Source organism: Sardina pilchardus, chromosome 24 (assembly GCF_963854185.1).
Source record: "Sardina pilchardus chromosome 24, fSarPil1.1, whole genome shotgun sequence".
Taxonomy (NCBI): domain Eukaryota; kingdom Metazoa; phylum Chordata; class Actinopteri; order Clupeiformes; family Clupeidae; genus Sardina; species Sardina pilchardus.
The window spans coordinates 7483989-7504877 of NC_085017.1; the positions used below are offsets into that span (position 1 = coordinate 7483989).

The 20889-nt window shown below is 41.8% G+C and overlaps 2 protein-coding genes across 5 annotated transcripts; one reads left to right on the top strand and one right to left on the bottom strand.

Moving 5' to 3' along the window:
* Nucleotides 1-240: 240 nt before the first annotated feature.
* LOC134072888 (uncharacterized) lies at nucleotides 241-19593 on the bottom strand. 4 transcript variants are annotated; one of them, XM_062529768.1, is made up of 9 exons: nucleotides 19543-19593; nucleotides 11124-11257; nucleotides 10848-10918; nucleotides 8350-8433; nucleotides 8009-8119; nucleotides 6872-7110; nucleotides 6525-6647; nucleotides 1150-1226; nucleotides 241-914 (listed from the first exon to the last, which is right to left on the bottom strand). In XM_062529768.1, coding segments are annotated over exons 4-8 (534 nt in total). In that variant the 5' UTR covers nucleotides 8351-8433; nucleotides 10848-10918; nucleotides 11124-11257; nucleotides 19543-19593; the 3' UTR covers nucleotides 241-914; nucleotides 1150-1166. The 4 variants fall into 4 exon arrangements, with proteins under 4 accessions (XP_062385752.1, XP_062385749.1, XP_062385750.1 ...); XM_062529765.1 differs by having other exon boundaries at nucleotides 7892-8119; XM_062529766.1 differs by lacking the exon at nucleotides 19543-19593 and having other exon boundaries at nucleotides 7892-8119; nucleotides 11124-11301.
* Nucleotides 12354-13503, top strand: LOC134073123 (zinc finger BED domain-containing protein 5-like). The gene is made up of 2 exons (XM_062530106.1): nucleotides 12354-13422; nucleotides 13466-13503. Exons 1-2 carry the CDS (start codon nucleotides 12354-12356, stop codon nucleotides 13501-13503), a joined length of 1107 nt encoding a protein of 368 aa, XP_062386090.1.
* Nucleotides 19594-20889: the final 1296 nt, after the last annotated feature.

Genomic DNA, 20889 nt, shown 5'->3' on the forward strand with positions numbered 1-20889 from the left:
CATGGGGATGATGGACACTGTAGGTTCAAGGGCGATCCGCACCATTACCCGATATCCGTCCCTACCTCTCTCTCCCACTCGCTTCCTGTCACTCTCCTCATATTCTATTACGATAAAGGTAAAAAGTACAAAAACATGAACAATGTAACTAGGAAAGTTTTTATTTAGGATGTTCACATTGATACAATCAGACTTCAGAACAAGCAAAAATGTTATTGATTCATTGTCCATTTTTGTGATATAAAAACAAGAATACTAAATAAACAATAAATATTAGGTGATTTAAATAGGTTTATACACTTAAGCATTGATGAGAAACATAAGCAACAAATATAAACAAACAAAACCAATCAAAATAATATTGGAAAAACATTGGAACTGATTCCATAAATAGGACTAGAGAGCAAAACGTCAATACAGATCACTGCTGGCCATTTCAAACAGCAATAATTGAGCTCAATTTTGTTCGTAGCTCTATCATGTGTTCCTTTATCAGCATGAATTTTATGAGCTTCACACACTTTCATTACACTTACACTGCCATAGTAAGAGAGCAGAATAAACATAGCTAAAGTAACCCCATTCAAAGCCTTATGTAGTTCATCAAAGTTCGACTGACTAACCGGAATCTGAATCATTTCATGAGTAACATTAAGTCATGTTTTTTTGCAGATATTGTGTGAGGCTATTAAAAGTGAAAGGCTAATTTTCTGTTTATCATAATTCAAGCAAAATGTTATAGCCTACTTACAAACTAAATAAGCAGTCTCAACCAATATGCCAATGAAATCACTTAGTTTGAGTGTTACAGTGTTATGAAGACTACAATATTACAGATAAAGCTTTTATTTTGGACGGCACCTCGTAGTCATTCTCAGATCTCTTCAGCCCCAGAGCAGAATGGTTGTGCTTATCTAGGGAAAAAAAGGGAGAAAAAAGAAAAAAAAAATCACTGGAGGAGTAGGAATTTAGTCAACTCACAACAGACATCCTTATCCAAAACATACACCACTAGTAAAAGTTACTCCTCGGACAACTGACACAGCCACTAAGATTGGTGCAGATAACACGACCACTCTGCCATTCTTGAGTCACGGATTGACGAACAAGCAGGCAGGTTTAAGTATTTGTGACAGTGTTAAAGCTTACCTTTCTTTTTGTAATGTTCACACTCCGTGATTCACCACATACATCCCGGTTCTGTTCCCCCTGGGTTTCTCTGGGGTCTGTGGGATATCATCAAATTATAAACAAATCTTGTCATGTTTATATGTCCTATACAGGATGTTTATGTCCAGCGTGCTAATATATCCTATGTAGGGTGCTAATACGTTCTAGGGTGTTCATACTGTATGTCCTACCTACAGTATATAACCTGCGTTGTCTTGAACCTCGGGAAGTGCTAGCATTCTAGCAATACTAGCATTCCACACACACAGCTAGCCAGCTGTTACAGTACATACAGGGTGCAGCTGTTTACTTAACTTCAGTCTAGATTAAGTCACCATCAGTGAACCATTGCCTTTGTTGAGTGCTTTTCTCTATCTGTCATCATATACAGAAATGTAAAGCTATATCATATAAATACCGGGATTTTGCAAACATTTGGAAACAGGCATCAATCCTTTCCAATTCCAGATGGACATACAGAGCAAATTCAAATTTTCTAGCAGATTCACCCAGGTTAGGCCTAAGTATATATTTTTGTTGGGATGTTAATCTTTGATATTTGTTTTCTCTTTGTACAATTTATTCCATTAATTCATTGACATGCACGAAACTTTGTAGAAAACTGACCCTGAATTATACTTTGACTTTTCCACTTATAGGCCTACTGTGGAATTACATATCATTTTCCAATTTAGTTTTTGTTACTTTCTGTGCCCTGTACCATGTGTTCCTTTGTTTGTTTTGCCATGTGCCTCTGTTCCTTGTGTCTCCTTTGTGCACTGGTACACAGTCATGTTAGCCTAGAAATCTAGACGCCCCTAATTTGCTGCCAGGGTAGTCTAGTAGCTCTCCGTTTGACTTGGAAGCTGGGCTATGGCAGCGACCGAACCAATCACATTGTGTATAGAGTCGGTGGGCGGGCTTAACATAATTATGACTGATGCGATCAGAAGTTGCTACTTGAAAACAAGAAGATGATTCATTCGTTTAGCGCTATCCTATTGCGTGGAGATGGAAATTTGAAGACAACTGTTTATCCCACCCCTCCGATTGAGCCCTGCTATGGTGAGTTTCTAGACCCTATTGTACATCTTGATGAATCAAAGTTTTTTTAATCAAAGTTTAGCGATCTTACATGATACAAAGTTGTCAACGAGCAGCGACAGACAGAGTAGGCCTAGGAGTTCAACTAATCCACTTAAAAAAAAATACTTGAACTATTTACTACAGACTAGGGCTATGACTTAAGAGTCATTGCACGAGAAAACCAGGCAAAACCAGCAGGAGGTAGGAAGATGGGGGTCGGCCAAATCGGCTCATACTTTGTATATGTGATAAGTATGTGGAACTATGAACAGCCATATACTTAAAACCTCCAAACTCTTTTTTGTTGTGGAGTTCTGGGGCCCCTCTCAGAGAACCTCAAAAATCCAACAATTCATGGCTGAAAATGACTGAAATTGCCATTTCTACCCTGATTATCCTGATAAAGATATGAACATGAGCTTTATGTTTCCATAGAGCTTAGGTAGAATAGTTTTAAAGACCAAAAGGTGCACTAGGGGGTTATCTGCACCACTGAAAGCAGAATTTTCATCCCTCTAAAATTGGTCATTTGTAGGAGGCATTATCTCACATTCGCAGTGGCTTTGGTGGATGGTTTTACTGTTGCTGGACAGAGGAACATTTTCTGATTCAAAAACAATTGTCGTCTAATTGGGCCACGCATAATGTGCGCCGTGCCAGGAGTGTGCCAGGTGTGGGCTATGTCGTGAAAGAGACAAAACAATATTAGAGAGGCAAACGAAAGTTAAGATTGCTTTTGACATAGCCTAGTAGGCTACAATGAAGAATCTGATGCTCTGAATACAGATTCAGCTGTCTCTAAAAAGTTTTTGTAAGAGACACAGTCAACCACAATTTGGTTTACATCTGCTTCTAGCAGGCGGAAGTTTTTTAACGCAAAACAGACGTGCGCTGTTTTACATACGGAATACTAATCAATCGCTATTAGCACCTCTCCTCCCCTGTACTTGCGCGTTACACCCATTTTCAGCTGATCCGCCCCGGAATTAATATGCATGACACGGAAACACGCAAATAGCCATTCTCAGCTCCCACGGCAGGCAGTCTGCGCGTTTCTCTCATTGCGGCCTATTTAGCTACATATCCTCCCCATGTTTTTACGCACCTGTTACGACTGAAATAGGCGCAAAACGTTAGTACATCCGGCCCTGAGAGTCAGTCTCCTCATCCAACATCAGTGTATGACTTAACAAATGCACTTCAGAAAGAATGGTCAAAAACGCCCATAAACACACTCTTAAACCTTGTGGAAAGCCTTCCCAGAAGAGTTGAGAAGTGTTCATACAGTAGCTGCAAAGGGTGGACAAATGTCATATTAAGCCCTATGGATTAAGAATGTGACTGAAGTTCATATGGGGGTCAAGGCAGGAGACCCAATACTTTTGGCAATATAGTGTATTTGTTCGAGGGCTATATCCTTTCAACCATGTAGCTTAACTGCTAAGACAAAGAGGTGACGAGAGTCTCCATTGTGTTCCTTCCCATAGATATCTTTGCTATCTATGCTATCTCAAAGAACCACAACCTTTTGAAAACCGGACACATTTGATATTATTGTCCACTCTGAATCACGGTTTCCTGATAAGTGAATTATTTGCACTGTTTGTATTAAGAAAGGTGATAATTTCCAAGAAACAGCTTAATGGCTAGATCATGTTTCATACGTTAATGAAGATAAAGACAAGATTGAAAATAAGTTTACAACACCTATACTAATGCATGAGTTGATTTATGCTGACATTACAAAAAATAAATCAAAAGCAAATATGTGTAACAATTCTACCTTTGATTCTGGTCAAATGCACATACTCAATGATCTGTGCAAGAGGTTCATGAGGACAAGTTGGTAGAATGTGGCTAAAAACTGAATTCCATGGCCTGGAGCCGGTTTCACTAAGGGAGTTTAGACTGGTCTATGGCTTAGATAGGTCTTGTGTTTCTTTATAGATCAGTCTAATGCAAGTAAGCCAGTTTCACAAAAGTTAAGACCATCTAATTTTAGACTTAAAAAAATAGACACCTCACCCCCAGGCTAACGTGGGTCTAAAGGGCTATATCACCATGATAACAACAGAAAAGGTGCTAAATTACGTCAGCTTATCCATTTGAAAGCAGGCTAGCATTGCTAGCTAATGTAGGGCTTCAGTCCTATGAGTCAACAGCGTCTGCTTTAAACTAACCTGGCTAGATTAAGGCAACAATGTATGTTCCTGCCTACGAATAAAATGTAAACAACCTCAAACGTGTTATACACACATTAAAAGAGCATGCGGACTGCTGGTTAGTGGAAGTAATTAGCTTCCTAGCCAGCTAACATTACGCTGCCTCGATAGGTAAAGTGGGATAGAACACGGGTAGGACAAGACAGGAGCAAAATATTTATCTGTTACGTTAGCCAGCAACGATAACCACACTAGCCACTATGCATGACACAAAAAAAGTCTTTATACGTGTTAAACTCCTCCAAAATGCACAGTTTCTCTGAGTGAGTAAAAGCTACGTGGTTAGTGTTCACTCGGTCGGCCATGTTTTTTGTTTTGAAAAGAGTCTTAAAATACCCAAATTACCCACAATTCTTTGCATCTAGTCCTACTTAGGATAGTCGGTGTCTTAACTGCTTTGTACAACACTATTATTTAGACGTCTATGCTAAGTCTGACTATACCCTTAGTTTAAGTTATAGTAACAGTCTATCTTAGTGAAACCGGCCCCTGATCCCAATGTCCGTACTCACTAGCCTGGCACGCCCTCCCAGTGACGTAACGCCTTCAGGCTGTTTCTGTCGCTGGTCTGGTCAACTGCTAATCGGGAAGGATTTCTGAGTTCCCGAAATCTGCGGAACTGCCCCCTTTGGTCGAGAACCAATCAACTTTGAGCAGCTCCTTGGCTCTGGGTAGAGGCGTGTTCAAGGCAGCGGAAAGAGTGTTGTTATTAATTTAAACTTGGCAAACCGCTTTCTGACATCGACCAGTAGCAAATCGAGGCACTTAAAGGAGGCGGGTCAACCAGCGTTTGGAGAAACCGTGTTAGCACAGGCTGTTGGTCAGACTAAAGTCTCGCAGAGCCTTTGAAAGTCGATGGTAATCAGGCTACGTACTCACAGTCTTTGGTGCGCATTCTCACAAAATTCGTATAAGGGCTTGTCCCAATGTCGAATTTCAACGGGCGTGAGGGTTCATTGAATGCATGCATGCGCGTGCCCGTTTGCATGACAGAAATTGAAACTACTCTGTGGCAAGCTCCGCTTCAAACTGTTGGAAGGCTATTTAATTATTTAACGACATAGGCCTAACAGAACAATGTGGATTCTTGCAACTTCCATTTGCATTGAGTATTGTTTAGTCAAATTTTAATATGACATGGTCAAAAGACGTAGCTATAACGTAACTCCACAACTCGAAATAGGTGGGTTTTCAGGTGTGTCAAGTCACGTCATGGACAGTCAAAACCGATCTGAGTTTTTAAGCTGTTCAGACTGAGACGCATCTGTCCATATCTGATATGAATGCGATATGAAACTACCTCCTGGATGTGATTTAGATCTGTTTTGCAAAAATCGGATTTCGTGTGATCTGTCACTGACTTCAAAAGCGTCATCCGATTCCAATCTGGATGGGCTAAAAACCAGACTTTGGCTGGCAGTCTGAACATCGCCAAGGTACATGTGAAGTGCTGTCCCAATCCCAAATACCTATCTGAAACCATGTGGCCTCACACACTTAGAACCTGTGATCAATTGTCTGTGAGTCTTTAGTCCTTAGTCCTCAGGGCTCACTTTGGGATTCAACTAGCCTGGTCATACAAACCCTCGTACTATTGTACAGAGGGTCTGGACCTACTCCATTCAGAATCGATTTCAGGCAGGAGGCGTGAACTCTGTTGAAGTTTGAAACGGTTGGGCCTGATTTTACCCAATCGCTAACGTTTGGTCTTGACAGCTATAGAGACTACAACGTGCTTATGCTCGATGTCATCGTTAACACCCGCCTCCCCCCATCCCCCTTGTTTGCTGATTGGTCCGTATGGAATGCATCCTGAGAAATCGAGTTCAATGGGATCAGACACAGACGTAATGGTGAAGGGAAATGAAAATTGAGCGGAAGCTTATGGTTATGGTTATGGTTATGGCTATTTAGCAGACGCCTTTGTCCAAGGCTATGCCGGATTCAACGCATTAGACTCTTCACGACAAAAGGAATACTCCTTTCTTGAATCATACACCAAATGTTAAAACAAATGTGTTCATGTAGGCTACTCATTTCTCTCACCATATGTCTGAGGATGGGTGTTTTGGGTGGAGTTTGGGATACATGATGTGGCTCATGTGTGTACGGATCAAATCTGGGTTGAGGTTCCATCTCAGGTTCATCCATACAACACCAACGGAGCAGCTGAAGAAACATCAATAATGTGTGGAGAAATATTACAGTGAGACTGTAAGGATAACAAGTCAACATGAAAGAAATGAAGTCATAATTAGACATTAGCTTCACAGTTTTATAAAACAGATTGGCAATGATGTTGAAATGTTTTTTGTGGGAGATGAGGTTATTGGGTATTTGTTTGGTGTGTTTGTTGTTTTTCTATTTTCTTCTTTAGAGCATGATGGTCTTACCAGCAGGACTATCAGAATGATGAGAAGCAGGAGGATGAGAGAGGCCAGTACAAGCAGAGCGATACCCCACCCTGGCACCCAGTCCAGCCAGTAAGGCCAGAGTGGGTATGGAGTGGTCCCCGTACTGTCAGATGGAGTGGTGGTGGACCCTTCCTGATGAGCAGGGGTGTGTTTGGAGATGCTGGAGGTTGTGGGCTCTGGTGGGTCGGAATGGACCCTGTTGGGTGTAGAGGTCCAATCTGCACACAGATAGAACAGGATCCAGAGGAGGAGGTGGTATTAACAAAGGAGCTGCATTTGCACGTGCACATTTATTAGTCAGAGGCTTTCCAGTGGCCTCAGCACTCCATAGAAATGCATGGGGTCAGTTTGTAACGCCAATATGGCAGTCTACGCATGGCACTTCTGCGACAAAAAAGTTTCTATGTCAATACATTGTGCCAATCGTGGTGTGTTGTGAATACTGTACATTGTGCCAATCGTGGTGTGTGATCTCATGAAGCATTGCGCACAAAATGGATGCCCGATAAGAGCCCAAAAAATTTTGCAATATGGTTGCCGAGTGGAGAGACTTACTGAAAGGACTTTGGTTAAGTACCTTGCTCAAGGGCACAACGGTGGAAGCTGGGAATTGAACCCACAACTTTTCAAAGTACTACAAGCCCGGCTCCAGTCCTTAACCATTATGCTACCACTGCCTCAGTAGCCAGGAAAGTTGTGGATTCATCTCCTGACTTCCACCATCGTACCCTTGAGTAAGACCAACTTAACCTTGAGTTACTGTGGGGAGAATGGCCCATGAGGAGTGTTCTAAATGCTCTGCAAAATTAAGCCCGCATCGGGCAATGTACTGAAATCCTGAACATGGTGATCACTTGAGGACCTCAGTTGAAATATGAGGGCCACAATGGAAATTACTTTTGTGATATCCCTAGGAATAGAAACAAGTCAAACAATCAGTCTTCCTGTAGTTCCTGAACACTGAGGTCGTTGGTCTGCCATTGCTGCTGCTGAGCTCACCTGTTGTGTGATGTTGTGAAGGTGTAGTGTGGTTAGTAGTGGATGAAGAGGTGGTGGTGCTGTCTGTTTCCTTTCTGTCAGTGCTCAGTGAATGAGAAGAAGTGGAGGTTGGCTCACTGTTGGAGCTTGAAGCCCTTCTGGTGCTGTAGGTGCTGGGAGACCTGCTGGTGGTAGTGGTGCTGGTGGTGGTAGTAGTGGTGCTGGTGGTGGGTATGGTGGTTTTGGTCACTGACAAAGCAGAGATCTTTCAGCATTTAGACATCGCTCTTGGATTCAAGAGCAATACAAACACAAAACAGCACAGCTATAGAAGTATGCTTTTCTCCTAAATATATTTATTAATATATTACAACCATTTTGTTGTACTTGTACAATGACAATAAAGGCTACTACTACTAAAGGCTACTACTGCTGCCTGTCATTGCTCAGTTAATGAGAAGTAGTAGAGGCTGGCTCACTGCTGGAGATGTAGGTGCTAGGAGACCTGGTGGTGGTAGTGGTGGTGCTGGTGGTGGTGGTGGTGGTGGGTATGAAACTTTCCACTGGTAAAGCATAAAGAGATCTTTTAGCACTTTGACATCTTTCTTGGATTCAATAGCCTAATTTGAAACGACAATGTACAATTGGGCACCATGAACAAGCTTTGGTGAGGTGGCAACCACGTAGTGAGAACAAGTGGTGCTCCCAATATTTTACTTGGAGAGTTGGCCCAAAGGCTATCTAGTATTTGCAGATGCGCAGATTATCAACAAATGTTCTGTTTACACATTTAACTACAATTTATGGTTAATGTCACGGTTGTTGCAAGGGAGAGAGTGCAAGGCAAGACAAGAGACAAGAGGAGGCAAACAAGGAATCTTGGAATCTTAGAAAGACTGGGGGAGGACAGATGACTTAAATATACAGGGGAATGAGAGGTAGGTGTCGACACTGAAACAACAAATAGGCAGAGCCATAGAAAGAGAGAGTTGCGACACTCTTTGATGTTACCACTCGATCAAAAGTTCCAAAAAACCTGTGCTGAATCGCAGGAGGGTGGGATGTACTTCTGGATGCTGAAAGGTGTAATCAATTAACTCATTGACTACTGACCAAGAGTTTGGCTGTAAATAGTTCCAAAAGCCCCATAACGAAGAAACAGCTTGGAAAAGGCGCTGCCATTTTTTCCCATGGAGGTCTATGGGAGTGTCGCCACTCTTTTTTATCTACCGCTCTGGGTACAGGTGAACTTAACAAGGGATTAACAGGACTAATGATTGAAGACAGGTGAGGGGCGGAGACAAGACAGGAGCACATGGAGAGGGTAAGCTAAGGAGCACATCAGAGACGGTTTATAAAGCCGTAACTATAGTATACGATCTTTGAGCACATGGAACAGGACACAGGAAGTAACAAAGCAAACAGAAAGACACAAGAAGAGCAGACACGATAGAAAAAACGCAAGACAGGGAAAGCAAGACAGGACAGGATCCTTACAGTTAAAGAGAAACTATGCAGGTTTGGTGATTTCTTTGCTGTTTTCTCGTTTTACGTTTGCAGGTGTCTGCAGTAGCTTGGTCCTACCAAACTCTCATACATTAATAATGTACAGGGAGTCTGGCCACTTTCCATTGCCAAGCGTGAACTTCCTTGAATGAGGATACTCTGTTGATGTTTAAAGCTATTGGATCTGCCCAGAGCCACTCAGATCTGCCATAGCCAATCGCTAACGTTTGGTTGTAATGTGATATCCTCAAACTAGCGCACAACCTCAACGGCATTGTTCTCAGCTGATTGGTGATTCAGGTGATTGGACCCGCACATTTTTGTCTTGAGAAACTCCCACGAATATACCACAGACTGATAGTGCGTTCATGCACATCGGACCTTCGGAGATTTCTGACCTCCGATAGCGGAAAAATGACATGAACGCTAGGTCGGGTTGGATTTTTTGCTCGGAGACTCCTGCGGACGTTTTGTGCCCCGAGGTGTCCGACTTGACGTCACTGTCATATTCTCCAACCACAACGGCCTCCCTTGCAACAACACAAGAGGTGAATTTCACTGTCATTACGAATAGGCAAGGTAAGTTGTCACTAAATTAACAGCACAGTCAGAAACACTCGCCCAAGACAATTTTCTTCTTGCTCAACCAAACTAAGCAGTTGTAATAACGTATTTATGCATTTCCTGTATTCATTTTCCGAACTGATCTCATGAACACACTTTTTTCGGAGGTCGGGACTTTTTAAAGGCGGGTCCTCCGAGGTTCCGAGCTGCATGAACGCACTATCAGACGATGTACTGAAGGGAAATGACAACTGAGCTGAAGTACGTAGGAAGGCGGACTCAGGCTAGGCAAGCAGAGGCACACACACACACATTCATTACCCCCACGACACACACTCACAAGCGAAAAAACTCACCAACAAAGAAGCACACATACACAAATGCAAGCGCATATGCACACACTCATTTACATACATGAAAGTTGCAGTAGGGGATGGAGTAGAAGATGAAAACGCAGTTTTTTTGCGGAAAGAATGTGCAGGACTGAGCGGCGGTCATACTTTGTACCACTTTGTGGTACATCTAGTTACAAGATAATTACATAATTATGACAAAGATTTCGTATTAAACATATCAGGAAAATTAAAAAGCCCTTACCGAATGTTTTGTTAGAGTTAATTGTGAAGTATTTGGTTACACTAGTTGTAAGGGCCATATAGTTTATGAATATGTATCTTAGCAAGTGGACGTTGTAGTTGGTACAGTTCTGGTACAGCACACTGCTGTACTTGTTGGTACAGTTGAAATTAATAATTGTCATCACATTAATCAGTTGACCTTTCCTTCAAGAGAAGAGCATAAGATGGACATTATCAGATTAAAAATGCTAAGATGTTCTTGCCAGTAAGGAGGATATGTAAAAGTGTTTACAGTATATCAGACTGACTTGGTATGAATGAATGCTTACCTGAAATTCATGTCTGCAATTCCCAAATAATGTTGTTTTGAGCCAAATGTGGAAAAGTAGGCTTGCTTCCACTGCACATAACAGATTAGAATGTTCACAATCATCCATAAATTATCGTGAGGCAACTGTGTGTGTGTGTGTGTGTGTGTGTGTGTGTGTCACATAAAAAAACTGGACTCATATCTGAATAGATAAATTGGTTCCTTCTGCCACACCAGTTGGCAAATATTTATTTTTAAGAATGCCACACATCAGCACCATGTAATTTCCTCTCACCGCATCATCAACCAAGGACCTCAGGTGATTGTAGTAACTACTGCCTGGATGGAGGAGGGAGTCATTGAAAGGAAGGTTGGTGATCTCTGTGGACAGTAAAAAAGCTGCCGGGATCCGTCCATTAGGTTCTGTGGCTGGAAGGGATTCAACAAAAGAGTGATTTCATAAGATCTCATTTCCTTCACAGTTGATTAAAGGACCACTTCACTGTTTTTTCATATTAAACTACGTTGTTATTCCCTTAACCAGGAAGAGTTGATACATACCTCTCACATTTCAATGTGTGCACTTTGATAGCACTTAGCTGGCCCAGTTCATTCATTAGGATCCAACAGAGATGAATTTAGAAACAACTAAACATCTCCATGTTTTCCCTATTGAAATACAGTAATACAAGTAGTCACATGACCAAGTATGGTGAGACAAAATAAAATGTGGTGCATTTCTGAGCGGGTAAGAGGGATAACTATGTTGTGTGGAGGAATAACACGAAGCACTTCGACTCCCAAGTGCTCCCAAGTGTTCCTCCACACAACATAAACATAAAACATGGAGGTGTTTGGTCGCTTCTAACTTCATCTCTGTTTGGATCCTAATGAATGAACTGGGCTAGCGAAGTGCTATCAAAGTAGCGCCGCGCGCCAGTGAGTGCATGCATTGAAACGTGAGAGGTATGTATCAACTCGTCTTAGTTGAGGGAGTAGTTTAATATGAAAAGAAAACAAAAAACGGTGAAGTGTTCCTTTAACTTAGGGTTTCTCAACGGGGGCGGTACCGCCCCCCAGGGGGCGTTTGGACAGTGTTGGGGGGCGATGTGAACGAGGCAGCCGAGAGGGGGGCGCTCGGACACAAATGGGGGGCGTTGATCGCTGTTGTTTATCACAACGTTTAAGCATCTGACAACACATACAATGTGCAGTTGAATTTTAAATAAAACGATGTCTTCGTGCAAATTATTGAATTAATATCTTAGTAGCTCGTAGGCTAACCCACTCTGACTTGTCTTGGTCCTTCTAGGCTAGCTACCGGCAAATGATCTCCATAGCAACGTCTATAAACAAACCTGAGTTCGGAGGCGGCTGTGTGCTGTCAAAGCCCTCAGTAGCGTTCTACCACTTTGACAGCAGCCTTCGAACTCTGCTTCGCGGTTTAATAGTAATATGTCCAATCAAAATGTACACAAGCACAATTACGTAATAAAATGTTGACATCAAAACACATTCAAACATCATGGCGGAAAACAAGAAGAAGTGCAGACAGTATAGTGTTGAGTACATTAGATATGGCTTTATTCCCTCGCCCACGAACATCCAGCTCCCGATGTGCCTGCTTTGCCAGCAGGTTTTCTCTAATGAGGCGATGAAACCGTCTCGTCTAAAGGAGCACCTATCTAAAATTCACCCCGATAAAGCGTCCAAAGATGCTGCCTATTTCCAGGTCCTCAAGGATCAACTCGCGAAACAGTCCATCGCCAAGGTGTTCGCTAGGAAGGCAAATCAGGCTGAGAGTGGGTTAGTGGCCTCCTATAATATCTCTCTCCTGATCGCGAAGTCTGGGTTGGCATTTACAGTGGGGGAGAAGTTGGTTATCCCGGCGATTAAAGAGGCCATCTCCACTGTCATGGAGAGAGACCCGTCGCCGGTGATGCAGGCCATCCCGCTGAGTAACGACAGTGTGGCACGAAGAATCAAAGAGATGGCGCTGGATACGGAGCAGCAGTTGTGTGCCACACTGCGTCAACATTCATTTAGTGTGCAGCTGGATGAAACCACAACCAGGGACAACAATGTCCTGTTGATGGCATATGTGCGCTATATGTCAGAGAGAGATGTGGCGGAGGACGTTCTGTTTGCAAAATATCTCTCCACTGACACACGAGGGGAGACGATATTCAGGGCCCTGAGTGACTACCTGCAGGAGAACTCCATTCCGATAGGCAACATCCTCGCCTGTGCCACAGATGGAGCTCCCGCTATGGTTGGCAGGTACCGTGGCTTCGCAACATTGTTAAAAGAGCGTGTGCCGCATGAGTTAACAGTGCACTGCATGTTGCACCGTCACAATTTAGTGGCCAAAAATCTAAGCCCCTCTCTCCACCAGTCCCTGAACACCGCTGTCAAGGCCATAAATAAAATCAAGGCCCATGCTCTGAACGACCGGATCTTCAGGCAGCTTTGCGGGGAGAATGACGAGGCGTTTCAGCGCTTGCTGCTCCACACCGAGGTGCGCTGGTTGTCCAAGGGCAATTGTCTGGGTAGGCTGTGTGAGTTGTTCACAACTGTCCTGGAGTTTCTTGCCGGTGCCGACGCAGCTCTACGGGACACGCTGTGGTCCTGTCGCAGTGACATCTTCTACCTGGCAGATTTTTTCGGGAAGATGAACGAAGTGTCGCTCAAGCTCAAAGGCCACCATCCGCAGTTTCATCGCCAAGCTGGAGCTATACAAACAAAATTTGAGCAGGCGTCAATTCAATAATTTCCCTCAGCTGGCCAAGGTAGCCTATTATTATTAGTAGTAGTATTATCATCATTATTATCATCATTATTATTACTATTAGGTAGCCTATATTTTAATTTACAAGGGCAGCTTAAAAATAAACTCAATAGCCTATCGTTAACTGTTTCTGTACTTACATTCAGGTGGTTGATGAGCTGACCGACAACCACCTGCTGCGTTACACGGATCACTTGAGGGCAGTGAAGGCGGACATGGAGATCCGTTTTAGGGACCTCGACCAACTGGATGTCCCTGAGTGGGTGATGGAGCCACTTCAAGTGGATGTGTCGAGGAGCGAGGCCATGTTCCAGGAGACGCTCATCGACCTCCAAAGCGATGAGGAGGCCAGGGCAACATTTCGGACCTGTGGCTGGCGTGTAATGTGGGCCACGCATGGTCAGCGTTTCCCTGTTTTGTGGGAGAGGATTCGTCTTCTGCTCCTTGCTTTCCCCACGTCATACCTTGTTGAGCAGGGGTTCAGTCAGGCTCTGCATATGCAGACGAAATATCGCAGCCGTCTCAATTTGGTTACCTCAGGCGCACTCCGGCTCAAGCTGACATCCTTGTGTCCTGACGTGAAAAAATTGGCTGCGAGTCACCAAGCTCAGGGTTCACACTAATGTGTCTCTTTTTTAAAACAAAATATATATTGAAATGAAATAACAGCCTAATTAATTAAGGTGGCAGAATACTCTGCTTTTTGATGCCGTTTTATTTTTTTCTTCGGTGCAGTGCTGGTGGCCGAGCTGTCTGTTCGTTTCCGTTGAATCAAATGGCCGTTTCTATTCAAAGTTAAAGCCTATTTAGGCCTAATTGAGCGCGCGAACGGCCGCTGCGTTTTCATTGGCCATTTAGTTGTTCACATGATTGGTTGATTTTTAGAAAATGTGTGTGTGAGCCTGAATTTGTTTGAATTTCTAAATACATTTACAAAACCTTTCAAACAATCCATGTGTTTTTGCTTTTTTTCCCCCCAACACAGTAGGCCTAGGCCTATTTCTCAACTTGAGGCTTTTAAATGTAGGTTCAATAAAATAATAGACCACAAGTAGCCTAGACTATTGGATCTTAAATCTATAAGAAATGTTGTAGGCCTAATTACTGCATTCAAGTATGCTGCCAACACTCACTGATAGCTTCTTATACAACTTACTAGCTTAGGCCTACTATAAATGTTGCCTAGCCTAATCATATTAAGAATGCTAACAGAATGTACACTTAATTCATTTTCTAGGCCTACAATATAGTTGCATCACTCGTAAGAAACTTCTGTTTCAGTTTTTTACCAAAAACTCAGGTAGGCCTATCAGTGGTCATTTTTTTTTTGGGGGGGGGGGGGGGGGGGGCGTTAAGAGGATCACCAAGAGGTCAGGGGGGCGTTTGTTCAAAAAAGGTTGAGAACCACTTGCTGTGTTCGAAACTGCGTGCTAAATACTAGTCACATACTGATAATGACGTGAAGTAGCAAATAGTATGCAGTGTTTGGAAAATGTAATATTACCAGTACACAAAAGTTTCCCGGATGTTATACTGATGGGATACTGCATCCCATAATGCATAGCGATTGTTTCCAGCTTCAGAAAATTTCAGTAACAATGGCGGACAACGAAGGGACAAGTATGGCAAAAACCGGAGATGAAGAGCACAAATGTGAGTATTAGTTGGGTGTTTTGGTATGGAATGTTTCGTGGCTTCTGTTATTGTGGAAGTTTTATTACTGTAGAGCTGTATTTGTGTATGTGCAAGTGAATAAATAGCCCAACTTAACCAAAGCTAATGTAAACTAACTGGCGCTCAATGGAAATGAATGGTAGAAACCTGTTAGCTTGCTAAGTCGCTAAGTAGCATGACGATTTTCTAGCCTCTAGGTAACGTCGTCATTCACATTAACGAGAGCAATGTTTATTTATAGCCTAGTTATCGTTATGGTTATCATTCTTGGCAGGGCTGTAGTACTCGAGTCCGGACTCGGACTCGAGTCCGGTTTTTTATGGTCTCGGACTTGTCTCGGACTCGCTGGTATCTGACTTGGACTTGTCTCGGTCTCGGCCACTGGTCTTGCCAAATATGGTTCTTGGCCTTGACCGAGTCCAGGCATCTTTCTTATGTTATAATATTCAAGGGAAGTAGGAGTACACTCTGTAATACTGGTCATTCTTGTCTTTGTCTGGAGTGAAGCTATTGTAATTTAGTTGCTCAAATGCTCAGTACTAGTACCTAGCAGTGGTAATAGTAGTGGATTGGTGTTTGTATCAGTTGTAACTAAGGTATCAGCTTATATCATTCTGTTTTCTTTAAATTAGATTATGTGATATTAAGGGAAATGGTTATACTTACAAATCCTGGGTGGGTATTTAGATCAGCAAAATTAATAATAACCCAAAATTATTGTCTTTATACTGTCATGCATGCAAGTTGTTTTTTTCTGTCCTGGACTCGGTCTTGACTCGGACTCGAGTCTTTTGGACTCGGTCTGTCTTGGACTTGAACCTCTTTGGACTCGGTCTTGACTTGGTCTCGACCGGTCCTGGTCTTGGACTTGTCTTGGACTCGACAAAGGTGGTCTTGACTACAGCCCTGATTCTTGGTGTGAACGGCCCTTATCTCCTAAGTGTTCTGTCAGTTATAACTGACAGAACTCTATTCGTACTTTAAAAAAATAAGTTTAATTTACAAAAGTGCAATGTGAAAATCTTTGATAGCTAAGTTGCTTTGGTATCTACTGAGAAATGAGCACCTGGTTCAAAACAGTTCCCAGTTTAAGCCTGCTCTTTGATAAGTGATATCATAGCCGGATTTGGGTAGCCTAACCAGAGAATGTCTAGGGCTCTGGTATAGCCTAACGATGGAAAATAAAGTGGTAATGGCAGAAAATAATTTTCTCCTTACTAATATTTGATTTTAAATGAGTGTTTATAAGAAAGTGTCTAAGATGGTAAAAGATGTAACCTCTATCTCTAGGACTGGCACAACGTCATGCACAGTGGTCTTGGGAACATCGAAGGCTTCTGCAACAACCCTGTAGGAGGTGGCACTGGATAACCAATACTGAATGATGACAACCTCCAGTCTCTCCCCCAGCCTCCATCACAGTCCACTTCAAGTGTGTCCACAAGGGCATTGACAGAAGTCGTTCTTCAGATCCACATCTCCAAAGAGGAGACGGACAATAGATAGAATAGTGTTGCCATTCAGTTAGCAATATTGTCCCCTGGGGTCATTCTGAGAGAATGTGCACTTGTTGTTTTTCTTGATGTTAAAGTTCAGACATTTTAATCATTAAATTGAAAGTATTTTGTTTAATGTTTAGTGTCATTTGTAAGGTAACTGTCATACAGTGGTCATTATGGGATTATCAATTGTCAGTGTAGCACAGTTACATTTACTTAATTTCACATTTCACTTAGTTGCAAACCCAAGTCTTGCCAATAATGACACCTTTTTGATCCATTAACCATGGTTGCATACGCCTTCATAAGAAAAGACAACTGTGGGCTACAATATTGTTAGTTTCTCTAGGCATATTGGTCTAATCACTCTGAATTCCTGCTGAAGAACGAGATTAAAGACCATCGGTATTGCAGACCTTCTTCTCCTTGCTTGTTTGTTGGCTCTCACCACAGAGAGGTAGCCTAAGACATATCAAAACAGTAGGACACACAGAAGTGCTACTCTCTCCACTGATCAACACTAGAGAAATGTTTTATGAACATTGTTGGCACTCTGATGGCAGCACAACAATAATTTTATAACACTGCACTTACCTGATTTCACAGCTTGTGCATCCTCTTAGCCTAACTCTTATAACTTTTGCATCAATTCATTGTATTCTTTTCTGTTATTTAAATTCCATTAGGCTATATCCGAAATTGAGTCTGGATTAATAAGCTTAGGTGATTTTATTTATCCATAAACATATTATATGAAACATCACACAGAGATTCTTCATGGGTAGGCTATGCTTTCTCCAGATGTCCAGACTCCAGTGTAGCCCAAAAGCTGGCTGATTTGATAAGTAAACAGAACAATCCTCCTGCCATGTCAAGTCAAGTTTATTTATATAGCCCATTTCATGCAACGTGCTTTACATAAACAAAAGCAAACTTGTGATGTTCTAAATTTCCAAGAACGCTAGAATTGAAATGCAATGCTTAATGCATTTCAGCTTAACTCGTTTCCCACTGCAGTCTTATACAAATGAATGAGGACTAGTTCGACTAATTGCCAATACCAGACGTTTTTCTTGCAAGTAGGTGGCGGTGCCTGCTGTAGGCTGTAGATGCATCACTGTATAAAAAGCCTATATCTGGACACAACTAGACTGGAGGAACATGCTCAGTAGCCTACTCCACATTTAGATTAGCTTCGTTTAGCAACGAACACAAATCATTATAGCCTGAGCATGTGTCACTAACGGGATAAACGTGAAGAATTCCCCAAAATATCAGACGTAATTGCGCTCACTTTAAATTGATTAGTTTAGACAGTTTCTCCAAGTCTACCTCTAAATAGGCTACTCAGAACAGAACACACAGTCTAACTATAACATGGTATTGATTAAAATCTACGTTGAGCTCTCTAGAATGCATTGCGGCATTGCGTTAAAATGACCAACGTCACCGTAAGCTTGCTCACTTGATTTTACTAATCCATCAGCTGTTTTCCACAGGCGCATCAGATACGCTAGCGATGGTAAAGGTCACAGACTAGTCGACCAATTTATGCTGACAAAGTTGGTAGGCTAAACGCTTTGTTGCGGTGATGACTAAACTTATGAATAGAGTTCTGACAGTTATACAGAACATTAAGGAGAGGGTCGTTCACACCAAGAACGATAGGCTAATTAAGCGAACACTGGTAAATGTTAATAACGACGTTAACAAGAGCTAAGCTTGATGCTTAGCGACTTAGCTTTCTAATATCATTCATTTCCATTGAGCGCCAGCTAGTTCATGTTAACTTTGGATAAGCTGGGCTATTTCACTTGCACATGAACAAGTAGCCAACTTCCACAATAACAGAAGCCACGAAACGTTCCATACCAAAACACCCAAACAATAATCACATTTGTATTCTTTGCCTCCGGTTTGCCATAGGCTTGTCCTTTCGCTGTCTGCCAGCGTTGTTGAATTTTTCTGAAACTGGAAATAATCGCTATGCATTATGGGATGCAGTATCTGAGTAGTGAGCATCATTGGTAGGCTACACTGAGGATTTTGCCACCATTAGTAGAACATCCTGGGAACTTTTGCATACTGGTAAAATCTAATTTTTCACACACTGCATACTGCTCGCTAGGTTCACGTCAGTATCAGTATGCGACTAGTACTTACCACCCATTTCAAACAGTGATTTAGTACGCTGTGCTGCTGGTGACGGCTACTGCGTACTGGGGTGGGGGGCGTAGTGTGCAGTACACAGTGTATACTTGACCAGTATGCAGTATGTAGTACTTAGCAAAAATTCCGAACACAGCCACTGCTTTAACTAATTAGCTTCGGAGTCATTAGAATGGTTATTAGCTCAAGTGGGCCCTATCCAAGTTGTAGAAGCATCTCAAGGACCATTGATGGAGGTAGGATGCATCAGAGCTCAGTTGCAAGTGTCATAACAAAGGATCTGAATACTTCGATATTTTTTTCCTTTTTTAAATGCATTTACAAAACACTTCAAACACTTGATTTTTTGTGGATTGTTGGAGCATTTGTGTGTAGACTGATGAGAAAAAAAATAATTGAATCCATTTTAGGATGAGTCTGAAATATAACAAAATGCGAACAGTGATGATCATTCAATGAACATGGCCTTAACCAAAACATTACAAACAACTGTGTAGTTGATGGAATTATAGCAATGTAGAATAACTCCTGCTTTAGAAATTCAGTCTTACATTACATTATAAAAAGAGAGCATGAAAACCAACCTGAGACCAGGAGTATCACTGCACTTGTTAAGAAAACCTGCACAAGTCCTCTTGACCACAGATGTGATGTCTGTGCCATCTTCAACACTGTCAGGTACAGTTCTGAATGTCACTAAAACTCCCAGAAAGTTTCCACAGCCTTCTGCTTCCTCTTTTTCTTTGTCGTCTTCTCGTTCTCTTCAAATTAAGTGATTTACTACTGCAGCCTGTACACTGGTCCACTGCTGCTCTTGGCAGTATGAAAATCCTTCTCTGGCAAGGTCCTGATGGAGACTAAAGGCTTATTTGTCGTGCATCGAGTTAAGTCACTTTTATATCAGCTCTCAAAGGTGTTGGTGAGCATGATGCAGAGGTGTGGTCATTCTAGAGCAGTGGTGGGAATGTTTTAACATGTGTTCTACTAAAATGCATTAAAATCAATTTTTATAATATATTCCGATATTACTAAAAGTGAGAAATATTCATATTTTGAATATTACATTAGGGTTGTATTTCAGTTTAGAACAAGTTATTCAAACCCCTGGCAAATACTGATTTAATGTTGGTTTATTCTTGACTAATATGTTTGTCCACACCACATTGTCACAATCTTTTGATATGTGACAGCATCATTTTCAGTCAGAACAAACATTGGTCAAGATGAAATCGACGTTAAGTAAATATTTACCAGGGGTATGAATAATTTTGTACCTAACTGTATATTTAATTAGCAGTGCATGTAACAGTCATGTGATGGTCACCTGTAAAAAAAAAAAAAAAAAAAAAAAAAGGTTTCTTCTTGCAAGAAGAATGCAAACTTTACTGGCAACCTTATGCATTAACATTTTCATGTTTTCTTCCCAACAAAGTTTATGCCTTTTACAAACTACAAAAATGTTGCTGTCTTTAAGAACAAATATTTGTTCTACCAGGAAGGCACTACTTAAAATTCATCATTCTGCCAACGTAAGATTGTTTGCTGAATTAACAGTGATGTGATTGTCCTAACTAAAAAAATATTCTTAGAATGCCTCAATCCCAGCACTTATTTGTAACGATATCACACATTGATCCTTACTGAAATTCAATCTTAAATTACAATAACGAAGTGGCAGTGACATTAAAATGTTGTCGTGTAATTTATGGTGATGCATTACATCATAAAGTAGATGACTATCAACACATTCATCTCTTTTGACCAAAGGCGGCCAGCTACTGTTGTCACTTCCAGCAACACGTAATTTCCAAGGAAATCTCTCATTGAAATGCCAATAGTGCCCCACCTATAGCCTCAGCAGTTCAGCAGAAATCAGGTGTGTCTTGGCATAGCTACAGGTTACACAGTTATATCATCTGCGGCTCTGTTAG

Excerpts from the sequence above, each read along its gene's own strand:
- LOC134072888 (XM_062529765.1), bottom strand. Across the intron at positions 7,111-7,891 it reads TTCACAACATCACACAACAG|ATTGGACCTCTACACCCAAC; the intron begins GTGAGCTCAGCA and ends ATCTGTGTGCAG. Across the intron at positions 6,648-6,871 it reads TCATTCTGATAGTCCTGCTG|CTGCTCCGTTGGTGTTGTAT; the intron begins GTAAGACCATCA and ends ATGTTTCTTCAG.
- LOC134073123 (XM_062530106.1), top strand. The coding sequence starts at position 12,354 with ATGGCGGAAAACAAGAAGAAGTGCAGACAGTATAGTGTTGAGTACATT. Across the intron at positions 13,423-13,465 it reads TGTCCTGGAGTTTCTTGCCG|TGACATCTTCTACCTGGCAG; the intron begins GTGCCGACGCAG and ends GTCCTGTCGCAG.